Source organism: Loxodonta africana, chromosome X (genome assembly GCF_030014295.1).
Source record: "Loxodonta africana isolate mLoxAfr1 chromosome X, mLoxAfr1.hap2, whole genome shotgun sequence".
Lineage (NCBI taxonomy): Eukaryota > Metazoa > Chordata > Mammalia > Proboscidea > Elephantidae > Loxodonta > Loxodonta africana.
In genome coordinates, this window is record NC_087369.1 from 158,980,109 (window position 1) to 159,003,775 (window position 23,667).

General features: G+C 41.6%; 1 protein-coding gene across 1 annotated transcript in view; it reads left to right on the top strand.

The window, feature by feature from the left end:
• ADGRG4 (adhesion G protein-coupled receptor G4) overlaps positions 1-9,960 on the top strand; it is a 131,490-nt gene extending 121,530 nt beyond the window's left edge. The window contains exons 21-23 of the mRNA XM_064277642.1: positions 4,722-4,823; positions 5,958-6,125; positions 9,784-9,960. Of these exons, the coding sequence (XP_064133712.1) occupies positions 4,722-4,823; positions 5,958-6,125; positions 9,784-9,959 (446 nt within the window). The 3' untranslated portion in view covers position 9,960. The remainder of the gene's footprint in view (positions 1-4,721; positions 4,824-5,957; positions 6,126-9,783) is intronic.
• Positions 9,961-23,667: the final 13,707 nt, after the last annotated feature.

Here is a 23,667-nt window from a genome sequence, read left to right on the forward strand (position 1 = left end):
GCCAGGCTAGGAAATTGAAGAATTGTAGGGGAATGAAGGTCAAAAGCAAAGAACAGAGGGCCAAAGCAAGAGACCAAGGTTCCAGCCTTGGCTTTGCCACAAACCAACCTTGAGAAAGTCACTACAACTGATTGAATTAGATGGTCCTAAGCTGTCTAAAAGAAGCCCTGGCGGTGCAGTGGTTAAGTGCTCGGCTGCTAATCGAAAGGTCAGCAGTTCAAACTCACCAGCCACTCTACTGGAGAAAGATGTGGTAGTCCACTTCCATAAAGATTTACAGCCTTGCAAACCCTATGGGGGCAGCTCTACTCTGTCCTATAGAGTCGCTTTAAGTCGGAATCAATTTGACGGCAATGTGTTCAGCTGTCTAAGGGTACTATAGCTCTTTAATCTCCTTCCTGTTTTCTGGTGAAAAGGAGCAAGTGATCAATGAAGTGATAAAATTATAAACCAAGATCGTATGAGAAGTTAAAGCTAGAGATCTGGTTGCTACACCTCTCAATAATTGTTGATGTTTATTTTAACTTGATTTTATCTATTACAAAATGTTGGGGGAAGAAGCATGAGGAATGATTTCCTTAAGGTCTCCAACTCCACCCCATCTTCTCATCCCCAAGTTTGGCTCAGTCTGTTTGGGCTACTGGGGCAGGCTGAGTCAACTTGGGTAGTCCATTAAGTCAGGGCCTCCCTTACTGCTCTCTACTATTTGTTTATTCCACAAACCCTTTTACCAAAGTGCAGTCCACTAGTGGGCCCATGGAATGCTCCAGCAAGAAAAGAGTTCTTTGGTTGAAAAAGTTGACCAACCTGTAAATTATATTCCCCCATTTTTGGAATGGTACAACGTGCATTAGCATGACAAAAGTTCTGAGAAATTCTGCTGAAGAAATTTAAAAACCCTTAAAAGTTTGTTTTAACCCAGTGTTTTTTAAGACCTCAGAACCCTTTGTCCTTGTGGTTGTTAACCCTGAGGGGGCTTGGGAGATGTGAATTAGCGTGCATTCATTACATGCCAGGCAATTGCAAAGTACTGGAGTGGGGGGAAGCAATCTAGCGTAAGGCATAGTTTTGCTCTCATGTTTTCTGACTCAAGACATTTATAGAACAATGAGGTAGATCAACTGCAACTTTCAGTACTACCAGATTCTGCCAACCTTACACAGCCATATTCAGATTGGAACGTAAAAAGACATAAGAGATGTTCCTTCACGTGCTATTTTATTGTCCCCCTGGGATCCAAACCAAAGCCACTGCCATTGAGTCGATTCCAACTCATAGTGACCCTATAGGACTAAGTAGAACTGTCCCATAGGGCTTCCAAGGCTGTAAATATTTACGGAAGCAGACTGCCACACCTTTCTCCTGCCCCTCTGGCAGGAAGGATGTCGTTCTTAGGAGCTCTTCACACCACTCTCACTTGGTCCCTTTGAGGCTACCAGCACTGGATTGTATCCTAGAATGCTGACTGCGGTTCTGGTGATAGTCCTGTGTTTTTTCTTGACAGAAGTACCTGGTGTGCACTGAAATACCCTATTCAGAGCATGATGCCCTGACTCCAAAAACTAACCAGCCTTGGTGTGGGATGTCCCATGGAAGTGGGTCAGGGCCAAGTGCTGTGTGAACTTCGTCCTTGGCAATGACTCCAGGCTTCTTTTTGGCTTGCTAATTCTAAGGAGAAATGCGCTCAACCTGTGGCAAGAGGGATAAAAGAGAAAGACGGTGAAAGAACAAGAAAGCAAAGCAGTATAGAGCTTTAGGAAAGGACAGGAGTGCTCTGTTCCTACAGTGGAAGGGAAAGAGTATCTAAGCCAGTAGCCTACATGGGTAGAAGCAGAATCCAACTAAGATCTTTTGAAGACTAAAACCAAAGTCCCATAGATCCAGCATCAACAGAGCCAAGCTGTTTGTCAGACATGCTTTGTATCAATCAGGCACCAAACATTCCTTGTCTTGCCTACAAGATAGGATGTGCCATGCCATCTTGTGGAGAGGGTGTTTTCAGAGCCCTGAGTTTCAAACTCAAGTTACACACACACACACTCCACACGACATACACACATGCACATCCCATACGCACATATACACACCACACACACCCCCAAGCCCCCCCCGCCACGACCCAAACAACCTCAGAACAAGAATGTAATGAATGAAATAAGCGAACAAATTAACTATTTAAGAGATGGATAGCAAGCTCACAATTCTGGCTGAAGGAGGTTGCTCTGTGATCAGGTGTGAAGAAAATGATGCTCATGATGAGCCATTTGTGAAGGAGAGATGCACAAATAAAACCCTGACATCTTCCCTCATGCCTGTGTTCTAGTGAGTAAGCAGATCAATCTGTTATTGGAAAGAAAAAGGAGGGTTGGCAGGCGGTGAGGGAGAGCTGGCAGGCGGCTCATTGGAATTTGCAGATTAACCTTTCAGTCTGTGAACTAACTAAACTCCATGCTGGAAATCAGAGCAGGAAGAAAGCACTTGAGGTCACTGGTGCCCCTCATTCGCACTGAAGCTGAAGGGCTTTGACCTGCTCTGACGCCAGGCTTTGCTGGCATCGGGTTGCTGCACACGCCACCTTCCAGGTGGCTGCTGCTCAGAAAAAGAGTGAACACCTCTGAACTCATCACCACAGTTGTTCACTGGCAAATGTAGAGAAAGCCCATGAGGAATTAATGAGACAAGTCATTCCATTTAGCCTCAAGGCTTGCTGCCTCCCACCTGCAATCCCAGAGTCTCAGGGCTAGGGCCAGGGAGCCAAGAGGCCCTTGAGTCAACTCCCTTTTCTAAGACAGGAAGTCACTGGCTTCTGCCTGAAACTCTCCAGGGACAGAGAACCCACCATCCATAAAGCACAGCATTTAACTGCTAATCAGCTCTGATTCTCACTGGTGGTCGGTACCTGAGGGTAGTATGGTGCAGTGGTTAAGACCTTTGCTCTGCAGTCGGCCTGACCTGCATTCAGTCCTGACACTGGCAGCTCCCTGTGAGCTCTGTGGGTCTCCGCTCTCTGGGTCAAGTTTACTAGACTTCTTGGACTCCAGGGTCTCTCACCTGTAAAAATGAGACTAATAGCACAATGCTTATTATATAGTCATTGCTTTGTAAATGCTAGCTTTGGCTTGTTACAACATAGTTGTTCTGTGGTAGCCATGAGTCAGAACTGGCCAAAATTGGTTGTCTGTAGCTTCCTCCCATTGCTTCTAGTTCTAACCTGGCAACTTCACAGAACAAGTCTAACTGGTCATTTTTATGACAGTCCTTTCAGATCTGTGACTATAGCTGTCATCTCTCCTCACCTTATGTTTGCCATTCCAAGTTTTCTTTTATCCAGATAAAACATCCCAGCTCCTTCAGCTTTTCATCAAGCCCACCACTGTCCTTGTTTACTCTATTCTGGAATACTTCCGTGTGCCATCATCCTCTTAAAATGTGGCATCCCAAACTGAACATGGTGCTGGTGGAGGTATGGTCAAACTAGGGCAGATTGGCAGGAGACTGTCACCTACTTCAGTCAAAATTCTTTACTTCCACAAATGACTTAGCTGCAAATAGCTTAGGGGACATTTACCACTGACTTGTGCTCGGTTTGTAATGAGTTAAGACTGTTGTGATCAAAATAAATATTTTGAGGCCCAAGCAGGTATTGCTAAGGTCGTAGAAGGCTGTGAGAGTTTGTGTAGCAAGTGCTTTGGGTTACTTCTGCCCCATTCACTCCCAACTTCAAAGGAAATCCAAATGGCTGTCCAGGACATTTGCAACTAGGGTCATCTTGAGTCCTCCATTTATCTTCCAAGGTGATATTTTAGAGGGTGGGGGGATGATAAGTGACCAGTATTATTGGTAGATACCTTCAGCACCTCCCTCCCACTTGCAGGACAAAATCAGGGCTTGCAGTGGAACTTTCCATGCAGTGGATTCATGCCAAGGAGCAGGTGTATTAGTTATTTATTGCTGTGTAACAAATTACCCCCAAAATTGTAACAGTTTAGAACAACAAATATTTATTATCTCATACAATTTCTAAGGGTCATGAATTCAGGAGCAGCTTAGCTAGTTGGCTCAGGGTCTCTCATGAAGTTGTAGTCGAACTGTTGGCTGGAGCTGCAGCCCTCTGAAGGCTTGACTGAGGCTGGAGGATCTGTTTCCAAGAAAGCTCACTCACATGGCTGTAGACTGCAGGCCTCATCTACTCACCAGGTAGGCCTCTCCACAGGGCTGTCACTCTAGGGCATCTTCAAGACATAACACTTGGCTTCCTCCAGAATGAGTGGTCCAAAAGAGAGAGCGAGCAAGAGAGAGAAAGAGTAAGATCAAAGACACAATGTTTTTTATAACCTGATCTTGAAAGTGGCACGCCATCACTTCTGTCATATTTTATTGGTGCAGTGTGGGCAGAAACTACTCAGGGATGTGAATGCCAGAAAGTGGGGATCATTGGGTGCCATTTTGGAGGCTGGCTACCGTAGCAGACCTGATCTCTCATGCTCTAGGATAGACATCAGCCCAGCGGGAAAACTGTGATTGACATAAAATCTTGATACAGACCTTCCTGCTATCACTGCCTTTGGAAGGGAGGCTAGAAAGATGAGATTGGAAAGCCAGTGGTGGTCCTGAGGTTCCTTGGAGATAGTACTTATGGTGGCAAGAACAGATCTGAGTCTGGGTATTGGTGACAGGTGGTGAGAGAAGCTGAAAAAAACCAACCTTTTTTCCTGGCTTAGGATTCCTCATTTTTGTGTTCCACTGTGCGATGAAGGAGAATGTGCGGGAGCAGTGGCAGATCCACCTCTGTTGCAAGTGGTTTCGATTGGATAACTCTCCTGGTAAGATGCCGCTTTGGGTAAGGTTTTGAATTTCACATTCTGTACAAAATGGATCCGATTAACTTGTCTCCTCACTGCAGTTCATACAGCATCATCATTAAAATAGAGACTATTTCCATGTCATAAAAATTATTTGTACTTTTGTACAATGAATGAAGTCAGATGAAGAAAGTGACTTGGGCCATATGTTAACCAAGTGAATCTTCTCTTTTGGCCCAGATTCCTTGGGTTACTTGTCCTGGCAGTCACCTCAGTCTCGATTCAATGAAAAAAGTATTGATTGTGTACCTACTGTGTGCTAGGCACTGGATTTCAGGCACTTTCTGGAGCCCTGGTGGTGCGATTGTTAAGAGCTCGGCTGGTAACCAGAAGGTCAGCAGTTTTAACCCACCTTGGAAACCCTATGGGGCAGTTCTACTCTGTCCTATGGGTTGCTATGAGTTGGAATTGACTCAATGGCAACAGGTTTGGTTGTTTTTTTTTGTTTCTGCCCCATAGCCAACAGTGAGTTGTGTGAATTATGGGAACGAGGAGTTGTGGTGGAGGTGGACAGAACTTATCAGCATTTCTAAGATACCTGGCCAGGTGGGATGCCAGAGTGGACCGATGGCCCTTCCTGCAGAATGGGAGTTGTAGGGGACTCATTGCCTCTTAAAACTGGCGCTTCCCTTGAGAATAGCTCCAGTCCCAGCAAACTGATTTTTTATCTGTCAAAAGTTTCTCCCATCTAATTCAGGCATCTTCACTCAGTCCCAATCAAAGCCCAGTCTATAATCTTTAGGGAAGGCAGTCCCTGAACTCTAAGATTTTATAAGGAGTGCGGAAATCCCCCTTCTGTACCCTGGACGTGCCAGTAGCCTGCCAGCCCATGTGCCAAGCTCTAGAGAAAGTGGGCATCCTTGATAAGTGAATTGGCCCCATCTGTACCACTCACTACAGTACAAACTTACTTCTCACAACTTCATAGAAAATCTGACTCCTGGAGGCACCCAGAATAAACACTCTGTGCATTGAGCTTTATCAGTGTGATTTTAACAGCGCTATTGAGGTACAATTTACTGGCCATAAAATTCACTCATCTTAACTGCACGGTTTGATGAGTTTTATATTTTGACTCTTTGTGTGTCATTTCAGATGTGAGCAGCAGATATGGGCTGAACGTTGGCAGTAAACAGAAGAGACTGAGGAAAACCTTTGAACACAAATTGTTGACACCGTCCATCAAGTCAACTGCAACTAATTCCACTTTCAAATCTGTAAGCTCCGCACAAGGCACTCCTTCAGGCATAAGCTTCCCCAATGGTGAGAAAACAAAAAGGCTAGCCATCTACACTGATATTCTAGAGATATTGAATTAACGTGAGGCTACGTACTTGGCCTTGCATGATGCTTCCCCTTCAAAACTAAATGCACACGTGCATGTATGTATTTGGGCTCTTTCTTGGAGAAGGTGTGACTAGAGACACCTAGTGAACTTAATATGTATCAATCTGATGGATTATTAGTACCAGTGGAGGAGAGAGAGATGGGAGGTTAAAAAATTTATGGATAATTAAAAAATAATTTGTCACACAGAGATGTGCATGGGAAGAGATTATACCCTACCCCATTTGGCCCTTCCACCAGCCTCTTTTGGAAGCAGTAGTTTGCAGAACAAGGGGTTTTTAAAGCACTAAAGCAAGGAAAGAAGTGCCAGAGCTTAATTGCATCGCATCAAGCAACAGTAGATGTCAAGGATGGTTGAAGATGAGTAGATGGTAGCCTAAATTCATTGAGAGATATCCAGCCAGATTTTCTTCTTGATGTTTAACCACCACGATAATCTCAAACCAAGGCGATGCTGGTGGAAAATGAAAAAGATATCCCTGATGTGCCTCAACCAGTATCTCTTTCTTTTGGTTACTGAAGCGTGTTTTATGGACTAGGAAGCGTTTTTATGAATTGAAATAGCCTAAATAAAATGGTGCCATGGTATTTTAATATGACTGTCCCTGATCCTGTCTTGCTGAGGTGCTATCAACATTATGAAACCACAACCAACCAAAAACAAGGTGGGCTCCAGTCTCTCTTGGCCTTTTTTTTTTTAACTGGCCTTTTTGGCACTGTATTCTTAGACCTGTCGTTTACCGCGCTATACCTGCTTTGAGCAGTTTTTCTGTTTTGTCTATTGTTTCTCCCTTGGTGGCCAAACAAAGGAAGCCTGAGAGGGCACCTAGCTCTCTGGCTGCTGTTGGGAGTAGACCTACCTGGCTTGGCAGGTCCTTTGGTTTCAAACCTGTTGTCTCAGGCCTAATGAGAAAGAAAGGGTGAAGGGCTTTTTCTTTTTGAGGAAGGGGGAGTTGGGACTCCTGCCTCTTCTAAGATGGCAGGCATCCACATAGCCAGGAAAACATTTTCCTCCTGCAGCCCAAGATGCTAAGGAGACAACTCTGGAAGTCTGGAGGTTGACCACATGGATCTCCTTCCTCACCGGCACTGGCTGAGACCATGGTGGGCAGAGGGGTCATTTCTTTGCTCCTTCCATCCTTTGTCTCAGCATTGCTTCTGCCTCCTGTTGGTAACAGCTGCTGTTTAAACTAAAGAAAAGAACTTTCTCTGCTCTCCGATGCCACAGGGGGCTGCTTTTTAGTTGGTGCTATTCTAAATTTCTTCTTGAGTCCACAGGAAGCTCCATTTTGTGTCATCCACTGTCACAATATATTTTTTAAATACCTCAAGAATAGGAAATTATGACAACCTTGGTAAAGTAGATTCTGTGAGGGTCTGACACCTGCAGCTTGTCCATTTGATGATGTACTTGACCTTTAAGAATCTGGGGTCATTTTATTTTTTATTATTCAGTGGTTAAAATTGCAGAACACCTAAAGGAGCATTGTTGACTTTATTTTTTTTAAGTTTTGCTCTTGAATAAGATGTGAATTTCCTATGTCCACCTCCTTGAGCTTTCTCTGTCATTGTTACTGTCACTTGAAATGATTCCCTCAAATCCTAGTTTGCTGCCCACAAAACAAAGCAACAGGCTTCTCCCCAGCAGAGACTGGAGCTCAGTTCTACTCTGTAACACATGAGGTTGCCATGCGTTGTAATCAACTCAACAGCAACAGGTTTGGTTTGGCTAAAAACAAAAGAAACCTTAGATACTGTCTAGTCTAATACCCTAATTTTATAGATGAGGGAACTTAAGCAGGGAAAAGAAAAATGACTTATGGACTTATACTCAGCCCATCAGCAGCAGAACTAAGGCCAGAACTCTGGTCTCCTGGCATCCAGGCTAATGCTCATTGCACCGCACCGGGAAAACCCTCTCAACTACATATCGTTCTTAGATTCTCACCCTAGTCCGTAGGAAGTCATATTTCTAAATGCAGACACAGATGTTGAGGTGAGGATGGGGTATTGGGAAGGAAAGTAGAGGGAAAGAATAGGTCTAAAGTAAAGAGAGAGGCAGAGTGAGCAAGAACTTGAGTTAACGTTTTAATGATTCAGTTCTGTGCTTCGAATTAGATGATGGTGCTATGGACTTTGGTTGCCTTTCTTTCTTTCCTTTTTTTATGGTTGCCTTCCTTAAAGACCAAAGTAGGCTCTAGTTCATACACACAGACCACTTCTGGTGGCCTGGCTATAGTCATTCTCCTACCTTTTCAATACTGGTGGTAAGTCTGCCTCATTCACATGTATTTTTCACTATGTTGGCTGAAAACAACAGTTGTATTTCCGAAGGTTGCAGCCTACTTAAAAGCAGCATGATGGACCAAAAATGTGCTGAGCTTGGAGTCAAAAGGCTTTTGGCCCAATTCCAGCTCTGTCACTTACTCTGTGACCTTGGGCATATCACTTCCCTACTTGGAGCTAGATTCATTCTGCTTTCAGCATGAGGAGGCTAGAATGGATCATCTCCAAAGTGTCTACCAGCTTCAGAATGGCATGAGGCAACACTGTTTTCTTGTTTAGGCTGGTTGACTAGTGCATAGAGTCTCATTCTCCATCTCTGTATGGGCAAGTTAGAGGTTCATATGCAAAAACCTTTTCCTGTTCATAATGTCCATCAAACTCTGGCCAGCTAACTTGCAGATATATTCTGGTGCTCATATGGAGGTACTGGGGAGCCATAGTATATGGAGGGCATGGGGCGTGCCACCTCCTTAGTAGATCACTGTTGAGGCTGGTTGGGAAATATACTTTTTGCAAAAAGGGTTACTGAGTATTGGATCACCTGCTGTTCCTGGGGGATATTGTTTCATTAACAAATACACAGTCCAAATGTGTACCTATTGTACTCTGGAAGAAAAGTTGCAAATACCATGTCCAGGATTTTAATGTTGTACCAACCAATAATATATATATCATTACCAAGCATTAGACCTGGAGAGCCAAGGGGCCCAGGGCCCGCATTGAGGTGCTCAGTTAATTGTGACAGTAATTCTGCCAGTGGGGCAGATAGCTCAGCCTCTTGGGCCACAGGTTCTACAATGGCAATCTAGAAGCTGCCATCAAACTTGTGGCGAGAAGCTCAATTGCATTAGCACGGCGTGAAAAAATAATACCCTCTGTACCACTAGGCACCCTCAGGCTTGAGAAACAGCCAAGCCTTCAGAGCAACATCAGATTCATAGGGGATATAGATGTGTGTGTTCCCATTTTATGTTGTCACTTCCTGGAGGCCTCCAAGGTTTGTCCATGAATATCCTCCCCTTGGTTAAGGTCCTTATATTCCACTGCCTGTTATTCACAGTGCAGAAAGCCTACATATACATTTATGATTGCTTAAACTGTGCTGTCAGGATGAATTAATTCACCCCAAATTTATATGAAACTATCCAAGGAAAGCCCTGCAACTTTCACTGTCTTCCAAATTCCTTTATTCATTCCTTCATTCAATACAAACTTCTTACGCTTCTACTATGTGCAAAGTCCCTGATGCCATAGCTGAAAATGTTTTCTTTTTTTTCCTTTGATGCAGATCACTTTGATGAAAATCCCTTTGGTTTCTTTCCCTTGAGTTGTGAAGTTGAGCCTAATTGTGGGACAAGAGTATTACCCGTGGAAATCAAAATGAATTCCGTTCACGAACAAAGATTTCTTCAATACATCCCACCAGAGATACCACCCCCCCTCCCAGATTGGGGGAAATTTTGAATTTGTGTAGCAATCTGCTCCGACTTCCTATTCTAAGTATTAATTCGGAAGCGGCGGAATGAGATAGCAGTTAGTGAATATTAAAGTCAGAATAATTCTCTTATTTGCTGATGTAGTTTTTTCTTCTTTTAGATAATATTTGAGCCTATAGTTATGACATACTAGGGGAGAAATGTCTGCAGCCTAGGAAATTTTATGTTTCAAAACTGTGTCGGAAACTAGTCTACAGGACAAATAGGCTACACAAACCACAGCCTCATCTATCCTGAGACCAGAAGAACTAGATATTGCCCGGCTACCACTACTGACCATTCTAATCTGGGCCACAATAGACGGACCCTGATAGAACGGGAGAAGAATGTGGAACAGAACCTCAAATTCCTAAAGAACACAAAAAAAACAGACCTATTGGACTGGTTGAAACTGAAGGACTCTCCAAGATTATTTCCCTGAGATACCTTGAACCAAAACTAACCCCTGAGGTCACCTCGTAGCTAAATAACAAATTGGCTAAAAAAATAATGAATATCTCCTGTAAGTACTGTGCTCCTTTAAAAAATCACCTACATGAGACTATATGGTTAACAATTACTTTAAAACAAAGACAAGAATGTGAGGGGGGACAAGGAAGCTAGATTAATGGAAATGGGACAACCAGAATGGAAATGATGAGAATGTTCACACATTGTGAAGAATGTAATCAACGTTACTGAACAACGTGTGTGGAAATTGTTAATTGGGAACCTGAACTGCTATGTAAACCTTCATCAAAAACACAATAAAATATTACTAAACAAACAGACAAAAAGCAATGACTGTCCACATCCTAAAGGAAAAAAGTCAAGACCAGAGTCCTTACTACCCTGGGAGCCAAATAATTTCAGGCAGCCAAAGTGGCAGAGCACCCAGTTGGTTTGACGCTCAAGGGAAAGTAGAGAGGAAAAGCCACTAGGCCGTACCTTTTGAAAGAAAACTCTGCTCTGTTGGCCTTGCCATAACAAAGCACCTGAAATCCCCATTATTCAAGTCACTCCTTTGATTAAAGCCCCTTATTAAAATGTAAACATGTTTTATGAAAAGGGTAGCGCATCAATTCTTAGACACCCATGCATTCCTCAGTGGGGATTAATTTCTCAGTGAAGACAGCCCCTGGGGAACAGCAAGCGAGATTCAAGGAAAGTAATAGAACACGAATTGGCTGAAGTTGATGGTTCTTCCTAGGGAGGGAAGGACAGGTCAGGGTGAGCGGGGCAGTAGGGGGGTGGGGGCAAGAAGGGTCCCCAAAGGCAACAAAGTGAGCATTGAAGGTGAATTTTGCCTACTTTATGCTCTGTGGCTAAGCGTGATGGGAAGCCATCTTAATCCAATCCCAAATACTGTCTCTGAGGCTTCCTGGCCAGACACGTTGCTCACATTTCTCCTTGAGTAGAAAGGAGTAAACAGATGAACATTTTAGAAGGATACACAAGAAACTGGTATCAGTGGTTGCCTTCAGGAAGAGGAACGGAGTATCTGGGAGTAAGGTAAGATGAGTGATTTACTTTTCATCCTATACCTCTTTGTATCTTTTGAATCTTGTAACAAGAGAACATATTACCTCTTCAAGAAGTAAATAAATGATTACATAAGTAAAGAAGATCAGACCCTGCCAATGAGAAAGAAAAATAAACTCCTGGGTTTCAGAATCTTAAGTCCCCCAATACCCTTGTAATATGGATGGTGCAGTAGGCTGAGGAGATAGCAGAGCTGAATTCAAACCCCAGCTCTGCCACTTCCTAGATATGTGACGTTGGGAAGTTATAATAATAATAGTACATTCCTCACAGAATTGAAGTGAGGCTTAAATGAGATGAAGTCTGTAAATTTTCTAGCACAGTGCAACACAGTACCTCCTTTCTTTTTCTAACCCCACCCCCTCATCTCTCACTCTCTTATGGTCCCACCCACCGTATCTACCCCATTAAAGATACCACATTGGATCCTCTAAGCAAGATTTAACCCGACCAAAAACCAAACCCACTGCCATCAAGTCGATTCCGACTCATAGCGACCCTATAGGACAGAGTAGAACTGCACCATCACGTTTCTAAGGAGCACCTGGTGGATTCGAACTGCCGACCTCTTGGTTAGCAGCCGTAGCACTTAACCACTATGCCACCAGGATTTCTGCAAGATTTAACATTGGGTGCTAAATAGACTGGAGCACTGGTACCAATCACTGGTACAAAGCTCTTAGACTCTCCTTACCCTCTACCATCCCAGATAACATGAAAAAACTGTTGGTAGTTTTTTTAAAACAATCCAGTTGCCTTTGAGTGGATTCCAACTCATGGCAACTCTGTGTGGGTCAGAGTAGAACTGTGCTCCATAAGGTTTTCAATGGCTGGTTTTTCTCAAGTAGATCACCAGGCCTTTCTTCTGAGGTACACCTGGGTGGACTTGAACCTCCAAACTTTCAGTTAGCAGCTAAGTGTGTTGACCATTTGCAACACTCATGGACTCCCAGGTTCAAAACAAAACAAAACTTATTGCCATCAAGTCAATTCTGACTCATAGCAACCCTACAGGACAGAGTAGAACTGCCCCATAGGGTTTCCAAGGACTGGCTGGTGAATTCTAACTGCCAACATTTTGGTTAATAGCTGTAGCTCTTAACCGCTAAAAACCCATCACTGTTGAGTCAATTCCGACTCATAGCAACCCTACAGGACAGAGTAGAACTGCCCCATAGGGTTTACAAGGAGTAGCTGATGGAATTGAACTGCCAACCTTTTGGTTAGCAGCCGTAGCTCTTAACCACAGCACAACCAGGGCTCCAGGGAGATCCTTAGGCCCCTGGATATCTACCATCAGAGTCAAATCCCTTGCCTATGAAATATTGTTCCAAGGAACTCCCATATCCATTATTTTTAATAGGGGAAGGTGAGTGTGTGTGTGTGTGTGTGTGTTTGGGAGAAGACTAACATAGATGATGACCAAGGTGTCTTGAAAGTTATAACATGTCTTCTAAATGACCATATTAAGTCATCTTCATTCAAAAACAGATTTAGAGACAAGATTTGAGTGTAATTAGCAAATCTACAAATAGATGTGTTCTGCAAATGTTTTGATTTTTGAGATCATTCTGGCTGTGAAAATGCCAATGCTTGTGTATGTTTTCAGGGAGAACTGGGACCCTGATTGTTCTGCTGCTGCAGGAGTGGTGAATGTACAGCCTCTCTCTAATGACCTGCGCTCAAGAGCAGAAACACTACTTTATAGAAAAGATCATGATCCCTGCTAATTAGTAAAATGTGAATTTTCCTCAAATTAGATGACAGTTTGAAATTGCAGGGAAAATATTGGTTAAACAACTTTCAGGCATCCTTTGGCTTAAAAAAAAAACACTTTTTTTTTTTTTTTTTTGGCTTGCTCTTCCTGGACCCACAAAATGGCTGACAATTGTGTGAAGACAGACTCAAGCTATTATGGAAAAGAGACCCTAGAGTCTTTGGGCTGCTTCCAATCAACAATCAACCTCCAAGTATTTATTGAGCCCTGACGTGGAGGGAAAGAGTCAGACATGTCATACTTGGGCTACTACCTCCAGTGGCTGACTGTTTATCTGGGGAGACCAGATACACACCAAAATAGCAACCGATTGAAGCCAGCCTACGATGGAAGAGAATTGTGCAGTGTTCAGTCAGGCTGAGCGTGGAGTATTCCAGGTAGACTGGAGGCAGTTTGTTTAAGGCAGGACTCCTTTTCTCAACACCACAGGCAAATACTCTTTACTAAGCATCGATCAACAAATTTACATAGCTCCTTAGAACTTCAAGGTATGGACTCTGGTTTTTGGTACTCTGCACTGCCCTGGGTATCCTGCAGACAAGCCGGCAAACACTGATGTTACTAAATTCTCTCTAGGGCAAGTCCAGGAAAGCTCCTGACCGGGATTCTAATAGTGACTGTTTCGTCAGAAGTCCCAAGGGTGACAGTGATCATCTGTAGTGGCCCATCTCCCCTGCTGAGGACATGGAAGGTCAGGGGGAAGTAAGGCTTGAATCTTCAATAGCTAAGGCCACAGTTATTCAGTTTCTAGTCCCGACCTTCATGCATTTAGGGAACACAAGGAGCTAGGAGCAATGGAGGAAGGATCTACTTATACCTCTATTGATTTAGCAAAGAAGGTGAAATGGATTAAATTCGTACATATACTATCTGGCACCTTGTAGGTATTCCATAAATATTTATTGCAAGTATGAATGAATGGTCTAAAATACATGAGAATATGAAATCAATGGCTGACTTTTCCTAATCTAGGGTTTCTTATCCTAGTGCTGAGTAAACCTATGTTTTCCACTAATATATAGGCTTCATGAGGGCAAGAACCTTGTCTGTCTTGCTTACCACTGTACTCTCAATGCCTAGCACAATGTTTCAGCCAAGTTTCCATGGTTGCCAGCAACAGAGACCAATTTCAGTTAGCCAAAGAAAAGGAAATCTATTAAAAGGATTTTGGGGAACTCAATTTATGGGAAGGTGAGAGAACAGGACTTGAAAAAGAACAGAGCTCTACAAAGCATGAACCATAAAGATGGTCTTCTAGTAGGGAACCTTCTCATAAAGGTACCACTACTGGGCAGAATGAACAATAATTTTTTCCATCCTCATATTAGTAGCTTAAGATTCAACATCCCAAAGGATGGTTTCTTATTGGCTGGGCTTAAGTTTTGTGCTGTACTGAGCAATGAGTGGAGGGATGTGGCAGAAGAAATCTTCAGAAGCCCTTTGGTTTTGATAGTGGTAGGACAAGAAATTGGATTTACTATCCCACCAAGAGTACCCATGTTGGGGGAGAAGTAATTCTGCAAAAGGAAATTAGGGTGCTGTTAGGAATGGATGAGTAGGTCAGGGGAAAAAAACACATATGTCAACTATACACAAAATAGGAACTGAATATATTTTTGTTGTATGAATGGCTAATACAGTAATGTACTTCAGAGAGAGCGCAATAGTGCTTAGAAGAGGAAGCCTCTCTCCTACCACCACCGCCCCTGTGCCTCGTTCATCTATTCACTTGTCTCATGAAGGCTATGACATATAAAAGGAGCCCTAGTAGTGCAATGGTTAAATGTTTGGCCAGAAAGGTTTGTGGTTCGAAGCCACTCATTGACACTGTGGAAGAAAGACCTGGCGATCTGCTCCCGTAAACATTACAGCCTAGGAAACCCTATGGGGAAGTTCTACTCTGTCACATGGGGCTGTTATGAGTCAAAATCGACTTGATGGCACCTAACAATAACAACAACAAAAAGGCATATAAGGATATGTTGGGGGAGCTGGAGAGCTCAAGATAAGCATCCCAGAATGATAGCAAAGAATGCTGTTAATAAAGGAGATCTTTGGAGTCTCTGGGTAGTGCAAATGGTTAATGCACTTGGCTGCTAACTAAAAGGTTGGAGGTTCAAGTCCACCCAGGGGCACCTAAAAAGAAAAGCCTGGTGATTTACTTCTGAAAAAGCAGCCATTGAAAACCCTATAGAACACAGTTCTCTGACACACATGGGGTTGCCATGAGTCGGAATCAACTTGAGGGAAACTAGAAAAGATAACAACAAAAAAGGTGATCTTTAGTGCTTGCATACACAGGTTGACCTCACTCTAAAGAAAACCAATATAAGAAGATGAACTTAATTGTTAGCCTATGGTGCTACCACATCTCTCCAAAGGAGTTCACGACTGATGACTCATCCTTTTGTGAAGGTGCTTCAGCATACAGCTTTCTTCGACATCCCTAAAAGGTGTCTACCTGCCATTTCTGATGAGTTGGAAGAGCTCTCCCAAATATCTGAAAATATATTTTGATCCCAACTTCCAGGACTCTTCAGTTCTGGGCTCAATTGTTTGAGAAGGAAAGCTGCTCATATTCTCCGCCTTACTGTCCTAACAGCATGATAGTCAACAGTTAGAGTCATAGCAAAGGGCGAGGCATATGGCATTCAGGGCCCGCATTAGAGGACTCTGGTGTGGCTATTAAAAAAACAAAAAACCTTAAGAAATCAATAATAAGTGGTAACTTTAAATATTGAAAAAATTCATCTCATACAAATGCATAAGAAAAGTACAGATGTTTCCTTAACATATGCAGCCCTATGCAAATGATTATGTAAATTAAACAAAATTTGGGACTGGCAAATTCCCAAGTTTCCAAGATTTACTTACGTTAACCTAGTATCTGTCGTAGAAACAAGGCTGAATGTTTTTGCTTACAACATATCACTGAGACATGGGGGCAAGCAAGTCTGAAGGATATGATGCGTTAATAGGTGAAGGCACTTAAAGCAGGGAACATGCTAGATAGATGGTTAGATGGATAGATAGGTAGTTTTCACTTTCAAAATGTTAGCCAGCTCATCCGTCATGCTCAGTTGGTTGTGGGCAGCATTGGGATTAGAAATGGAAATGAATCTGAGTTGCAGTGAATTTTGATGAAGGCCTAGTTCATGCAAGAAAGATTGTTTTTAAAATCCTCAGCCCACAAATCCCCAGAGAAATGAAAAACTTTAGAGGCAGTTATAGGGAAAGAATCAAGACCTAGTGTAGCAGGCTACATAAAATCTTTAGACACTGACCCTTCCAAGGGTAGAGATATTGGGGCATACTTGATAGTGGACCAGGCTTTCCCAGCCTGCATTGTCTGTATCTTTAGTGGACCTAAGAAATCAAGTTGTGGAATTGGAGACAGCAAATGGAGATTGGAGGAATATTCCCTAGAATTGCGGCTAGCGGCTGTGCAGCTAGTGAGTGGTAGAATAGTATCGTTCTCTTCTCTCTGCCTTCTTTAAGACCTAAGTTAAGAAATGTGAGCAAGGGACAACCAATGACTGCCCTGACAGGAAACACAACAGAGAACCCCTGAGGGAGCAGGAAAGCAGTGGGATGCAGACCCCAAATTCTCATAAGACCAGACTTAATGGTCTGACTGAGACTAGAAGGACCCTGGTGGTCATGGCCGTCAGACCTTCTGTTGGCCCAGGACAGGAACCATTCCCGAGGCCAACTCTTCAGACAGGGATTGGACTGGACAATGGGTTGGAGAGGGATGCTGGTGAGGAGTGAGCTTCTTCTTGGATCAGGTGGACACTTGAGACTATGTTGGCATCTCCTGCCTGCAGGGGAGATGAGAGGGTGGAGGGGGTTAGAAGCTGGCGAATTGGACACGAAAAGAGAGAGTGGAGGGAGAGAGCGGGCTGTCTCATTAGGGGAAGAGTAATTGGGAGTTTGCAACAAGGTGTATATGGGTTTTTGTGTGAGAGACTGACTTGATTTGTAAACTTGCACTTAAAGCACAATAAAAATTAAATAAATAAAAAAGAAATGTGAGCAAGAAAAGGTTTCAGAGAGATTTCTCATTCTTTTAATCTACTAGTTAACCGAGTATGGGCAGTGGTGGTTCAGTGGTACAATTCTTAACTTCCATGCAGAAGACCCCGGTTCAATTCCCAAACAATGCACCTCATGTGCAGCCAGCACCTGTCTGTCACTGGAGGCTTATGTGTTGCTATGACGCTGAACAGGTTTCAGTGGAGCTCCCAGACAAGATGGACTAGGAAGAAAGGCCTAGAGGTCTACTTCTGAAAATCAGCCAGCGAAGACTGTATGGAGTAAAGTGATCAAATTCACAATTGATCATGGGGACGGCACAGAACCAGGCAGTTCGAGTCATTGTGCATGGGGTCACCATGGGTTGGGGTTGACTTGATGGAAGCTAACAACAACAACAAGCTAACCAACTACAGCACACAGGTCATTATGGGTACCTTCTTGGTTAAAAAGGACAGTGCTAACCACCATTTAACCACCATAGAGGATACAAAGATTTATAAGTCACAGTTCTATCCATAAGAAACTTTGAATGTCCTTGAGAATAACGAAATATCCACATCTATAAAAATTTGTCCATAGTAACATATGTTAACTCTTCAAATTGGCTAGTAGAGACCTTTAGGCATAACAAACAGTAGCCACTAATTACTAATTTAATTCCAGAGATGTTTGTTGAGCATCCAAAATGTTTGAGGTACTGAACAAGAGAGACAGTCTGGACAACGGTCGGGAGAGTCACGCAATGAAATGTGGAGCAGCAATACAGTGCGTGACACTCTCTTATACTATTATTGGAGGTTTCAATTTATACAACTAGTGGGAAGGGAAACAGGTAGTATAGCTTGTTGGGAAAACTGTTTGGTAGTTTCTAATAAAGTTAAAAATATCCTATGACCCAGAAATTCTACTCCTAGGTAAATACCATAGAGAAATGCAAATGTGTCCAGAGAATGATTTGTATACAAATGTTCATAACCCCTTTATTCATAACAGCCAAAAGATGGAAATAACTCAAATACCCATCAACAGGTGAGTGGTTAAACAAATTGTGGGAAGGTCACACAATGAAATACTAACCAAACACAAACCCATTGCCATCAAGTCAATTCCAACTCATAGCAACCCTATAGGACAGAGCAGAACTGCCCCATAGGGTTTCCACAGCTGTAATCATTTTGGAAGCAGACTGCCACATCTTCTACCTGTGGAGCGACTGGTGGATTCAAAACACAGACCTTTGGGTTAGCAGCTGAGCACTTAATCATGGCACAGCCAGGGCTCCTTAATGAAATACTACACAACAGTAAAAAACAATGAACTATGGATACGCTCAACAACTTGGATAACTATAAACAATATATTGAGTCAAAGAAGACAGACACAAAAGAATATGTACCCTATGATTTCATTTATATAAACAGGCAAAAATAATTCTGATTACAGAAGTCAGAATAGTGGTTATCTCTGGAGGAGGGGAGTATACTGGGAAGGTGCAAGATAGAAATTTCTGGGTGCTGAAAATAGTGCATATCTTGATCTACATGGTGGTTACACAGGTATCTAACCAAACCAAACCAAATCCACCACCGTTGAGTCGATTCCGACTCATAGTGACCCTATAGGACAGAGTAGAACTGCCCCATAGGATTTCCAAGGAGCACCTGGTGTATTCGAACTGCTGACCTTTTGGTTAGCAGCCGAGCTCTTAACCACTACACCACCAGGGTTTCCACACAGGTATCTACACATGTAAAAATTCATCTAGCTGCACGCTAGAAAGGAGTGCATTTTATGCACCTTAATGTGTGTATGTTCCTCCCTGGAAATGTAGACGGAGAAAGACAACTTTTTAAGGAGGTTTTAGCCATTTCTATCCAAATTTAAATGTACGTATACTTATTCCAGATATCCCAATTCTAGCATTCTATTCTAGTACCCTAGCACGAGAATGCAAAGATGTACAGTCAAGGTCATTCACTGTAACACTGTAATAGTGATTACTGGAAATAAGCTAAAGGTCCAACAACATAAGAATGGTTCAAATAAATGTAGGCCAAAAAAATTTTTTTATACATAATAAGGAATAATATACAGCTAATAACAAGAATCCCCCACGTTTCTGTCAGTTCATACTCGGGGGCTTGCATGTTGCTGTGATGCTGGAAGCTATGTCACTGGTATTCAATAATACCAGCAGGGTCACCCATGGGGGACAGGTTTCAGCAAAGCTTCCAGACTAAGACAGACTAGGAAGGACCCGACAGTGTACTTCTGAAAATAATTAACCAGTGAAAACCTTAAGAATAGCAGTGGAACATTCTCTGATGTGGTGTCAGAAGATGAACCCCCAGGTTGGAAGACACTGAAAACACGACTGGGGAAGAGCTGCCTCCTCAAAGTAGAGTCAACCTTAATGATATGGACGGAGTCAAGCTTTTGAGACTTTCATTGGCTAATAGGGCATGACCCAAAATGAGAAGAAAAAGCTGCAAACATCCATCAATAATTGGAACCTGGAATGTACAAAGTATGAATCTAGGAAAATTGGGAATCCCCAAAAATGAAATGGAACACATAAAGATCAAAACTACAATGAGATTCCATCTCACCCCAACAAGGCTGGCATTAATCCAAAAAATACAAAATAATAAACATTGGAGAGATTGTGGAGAGACCAGAACACTTATACACTGCTGGTGGGAATGTAAAATGGTACAGCCACTTTGGAAATCAATTTGGCACTTCCTTAAAAAGCCAGAAATAAAACTACTATAGAAATAGAACTATCATAAAAAAATTTTTTTTTTTTTTTTTTTTTTTAGGACCCAACAATTCCACTCCTTGGAATATACCCTAAAGAAATAAGAGCTTTCACACGATCAGATATATGCACACTTCTGTTCATTGCAGCACTGTTTACAGTAGCAAAAAGTTGGAAGCAACTAATGTGCCCATAGTGGAAGGATGGATAGATGAATTGTGGTATATTCAGACAATGGAATAAAGAAAATGGAATACTATGCAACAATTAAGAACAATGAATCTGTGAAACATTTCAAAACATGGAGGAATCCGGAAGGCATTACACTGAGTGAAATTAGTCAATTGCAAAGGGACAAATACTGTATGAGACCACTATTATAAGAACTCCAGGTAAAGTTTGAACACAGAAGAAAATATTCTTTGATGGTCTTTGGTATTTAGTGTTCAATGCTTCAATTCTATTCTTGGGATGGTCTCTAAATTAGGTGGGATATACTCTGCGTTGTACTTTGGCTCTTGTGGACTTGTTCTAATTTTCTTGAGTTTCAACTTGAACTTGCATATGAGCAATTGATGGTCTGTTCCGCATTTGGCCCCTGGCCTTGTTCTGACTGATGATACTGAGGTTTTCCAGCATCTCTTTTTCCACAGGTGTAGTAGATTTGATTCCTGTGTATTCCATCTGGTGAGGTCCATGTGCATAGTCACCTTTTATGTTAGTGAAAAAAGGTATTTGTAATGAAGAAGTCGTTGAACTTGCAAAATTCTATCATGCGATCTCTGGCATCATTTCTATCAGTATTTTTTCCAGCTACTGATCCTTCTTCTTTGTTTCCAACTTTCACATTCCAGTCGGCAGTAACTATCAATGCATCTTGATTGCATGTTTGATCAATTTCAGACTGCAGAAGCTGGTAAAAATCTTCAATTTCTTCATCATTGGCCTTAGTGGTTGGTGCGTAAATTTGAATAATAGTGGGATTAATTGGCTTTCCTTATAGGCGTATGGATATTATCCTATCACTGACAATATTGTATTTCAGAATAGATCTTGAAATATTCTTTTTGACAATGAATACAACACCATTCCTCTTCAAATCGTCATTCCTGGCATAGTAGGCCATATGATTGTCCAATTCAAAATGACCAATGCCAGTCCATTTCAGCTCACTAATGTTAATGTACTGATAATTCTTGGATTTTGGCCCTTTCTTCTTTTTGTATGTGTGCATTTATTGATATAAATTGACCTCGAGCACTGCTTTAGCTGTGTCCCAAAGGTTCTGGTAGGAAGTGTTTTCATTCCCATTGGATTCTATGAATTTCTTTATTCCATCCTTAATTTGTTCTATAATCCAATCATTTCTGAGCAAAGTGTTTTTCAATTTCCATGTGTTTGATTTCTTTTCCCTGATTTTCCTGTTATTGACTCCTAATTTTATGGCTTTATGGTCAGAGAAGATGCTTTGTAGTATTTTGATGTTTCGGATTCTGTTAAGACTTGCTTTATGGCCTAATATGTGGTCTGTTCTAGAAAATGTTCCATGTGCATTGGAAAAGAAAGTACACTTGGATGTTGTGGGGTGGAGTGTTCAGTATATGTCTATGAGGTCAAGTTGGTTGATTGTAGCATTTATTCTTCTGTGTCTTTATTGAACTTCTTTCTGGATGTTCTGTCCTTCACTGAAAATGGTATGTTGAAGTCTCCTACTAATATTGTGGAGCTGTCTAACTCACTTTTCAATACTGTTAGAGTTAGTTTTATGTACCTTGAAGCCCTGTTGTTGGGTGCATAATATTTAATATGATTATATCCTCCTGGTATATTGTCCCTTTAATCATTATAGAGTGTCCTTCCTTATCCTTTGTGGTAGATTTAGGTTTGAAGTCTGTTTTGTCAGAAATTAGTATAGCCACTCCTGCTCTTTTTCGATTGTTGTTTGCTTGATATATTTTTTCCATCCTTTGAGTTTTAGTTTGTTTGTGTCTTTAAGTCTAAGATGTGTCTCTTGTAGGCAGCATACAGCCGGATTGTTTTTTTTACCCATTCTGCCACTCTCTGTCTCTTTGTAGGTGCATTTAGTCCCTTCACATTCAGGGTAATTATGGATACGTATGAATTTAGCACTATCATTTTGATGTCTTTTTTTTGTATGTTGTTGACAGTTTCATTTTTCCACTTATTTTTTGTGCTGAGTAGTTTTTCTTTGTAAATTGTGTGCTCCTCTTTTTCATTGTTGTTGATTTTGTTTTTGCTGAGTCTTTATGTTTTTTCTTGTATTTTATTTTGATGTGTAGGATTGTTAGTCTCCATTGGGGTTACCTTAATATTTACCCCTATATTTCGATATTTAAACCTAAGTTGCATCTCCCTACATTGCCTTGATTTCCTCTCCATATGGAAGATCTATGACTACTTTATTTAATTCCTCTTTATTGATTTAATGTTGTCATCTTTTACATAATGACATCGCTGATTCCCTGTTTTGAGTGTTTTTCTATCTTGATTTAGTTTTGTAATTTCCCTATCTGGGTTGACATCTGGTTGCACTGTCCTGAGTCCTAGTGTTGGGTTGATATCTGATATTATTGACTTCCTAACCAGAGAATTCCCTTTAGTATTTCTTGTAGTTTTCATTTGGCTTTTCAAATTCCCTAATCTTCTGTTTATCTGGAAATGTCCTAATTTTGCCTTCATATTTGAGAGAGTTTTGCTAGGTATATGATTCTTGGGTGGCAATTTTTCTTCTTCAATGCTTTATATATGTCATCCCATTGCCTTCTTGTCTGCATGGTTTCTGCTGAGTAGTCCGAGCTTATTCTTATTGATTTTCCTTTGTAGGTAACTTTTTGCTTATCCCTGGCTGCTCTTAAAATTTTCTCTTTATCTTTCATTTTGGCAAGTTTGATTATAATATATTTTGGTGACTTTTTTTAGGATCTACCTTGTATGGGGTTAGATGAGCATCTTGAATAGATATCCTTTCATCTTTCACGATGTCAGGTAAGTTTTCTGCCAACAAATCTTTAACAATTCTGTCTATATTTTCTGTTATCCCTCCCTGTTCTGGTACTCCAGTCACTCGTAGGTTATTCTTCTTGATAGAGTCCCACATGATTCTTAGGGTTTCTTCATTTTTTTTTAATTCTTTTATCTGATTTTTCTTTGAATATATGGTTACCAAGTGTTTTATCTTCAATCTGGCTAATTCTGACTTCCATCTCCTCAATTCTGTTCCACTGACTTTCTACTGAGTTGTCTAATTCTGAAATTTTATTGTTACTCTTCTGAATTTCTGATTGTTGTCTCTGTATGGATTCTTGAAACCTATTAAATTTTTCATTATGTTCTTGAATAATCTTAATTTCCTCAACTGCTTTATTTGTGTGCTCCTTAACTTGTTCTGTGTTTTGCCTGATCTCCTTCCTGATGTCTTGAAGAGTTCTGCATATCAATCTTTTGTATTCTACATCTGGTAATTCCAGGAATACATCTTCACCAGAAGAATCCTTGATTCTTTGTTTTAGGAGTTTGTTGAAGCAATCATGGTCTGCTTCTTTATGTGATTTGATATCA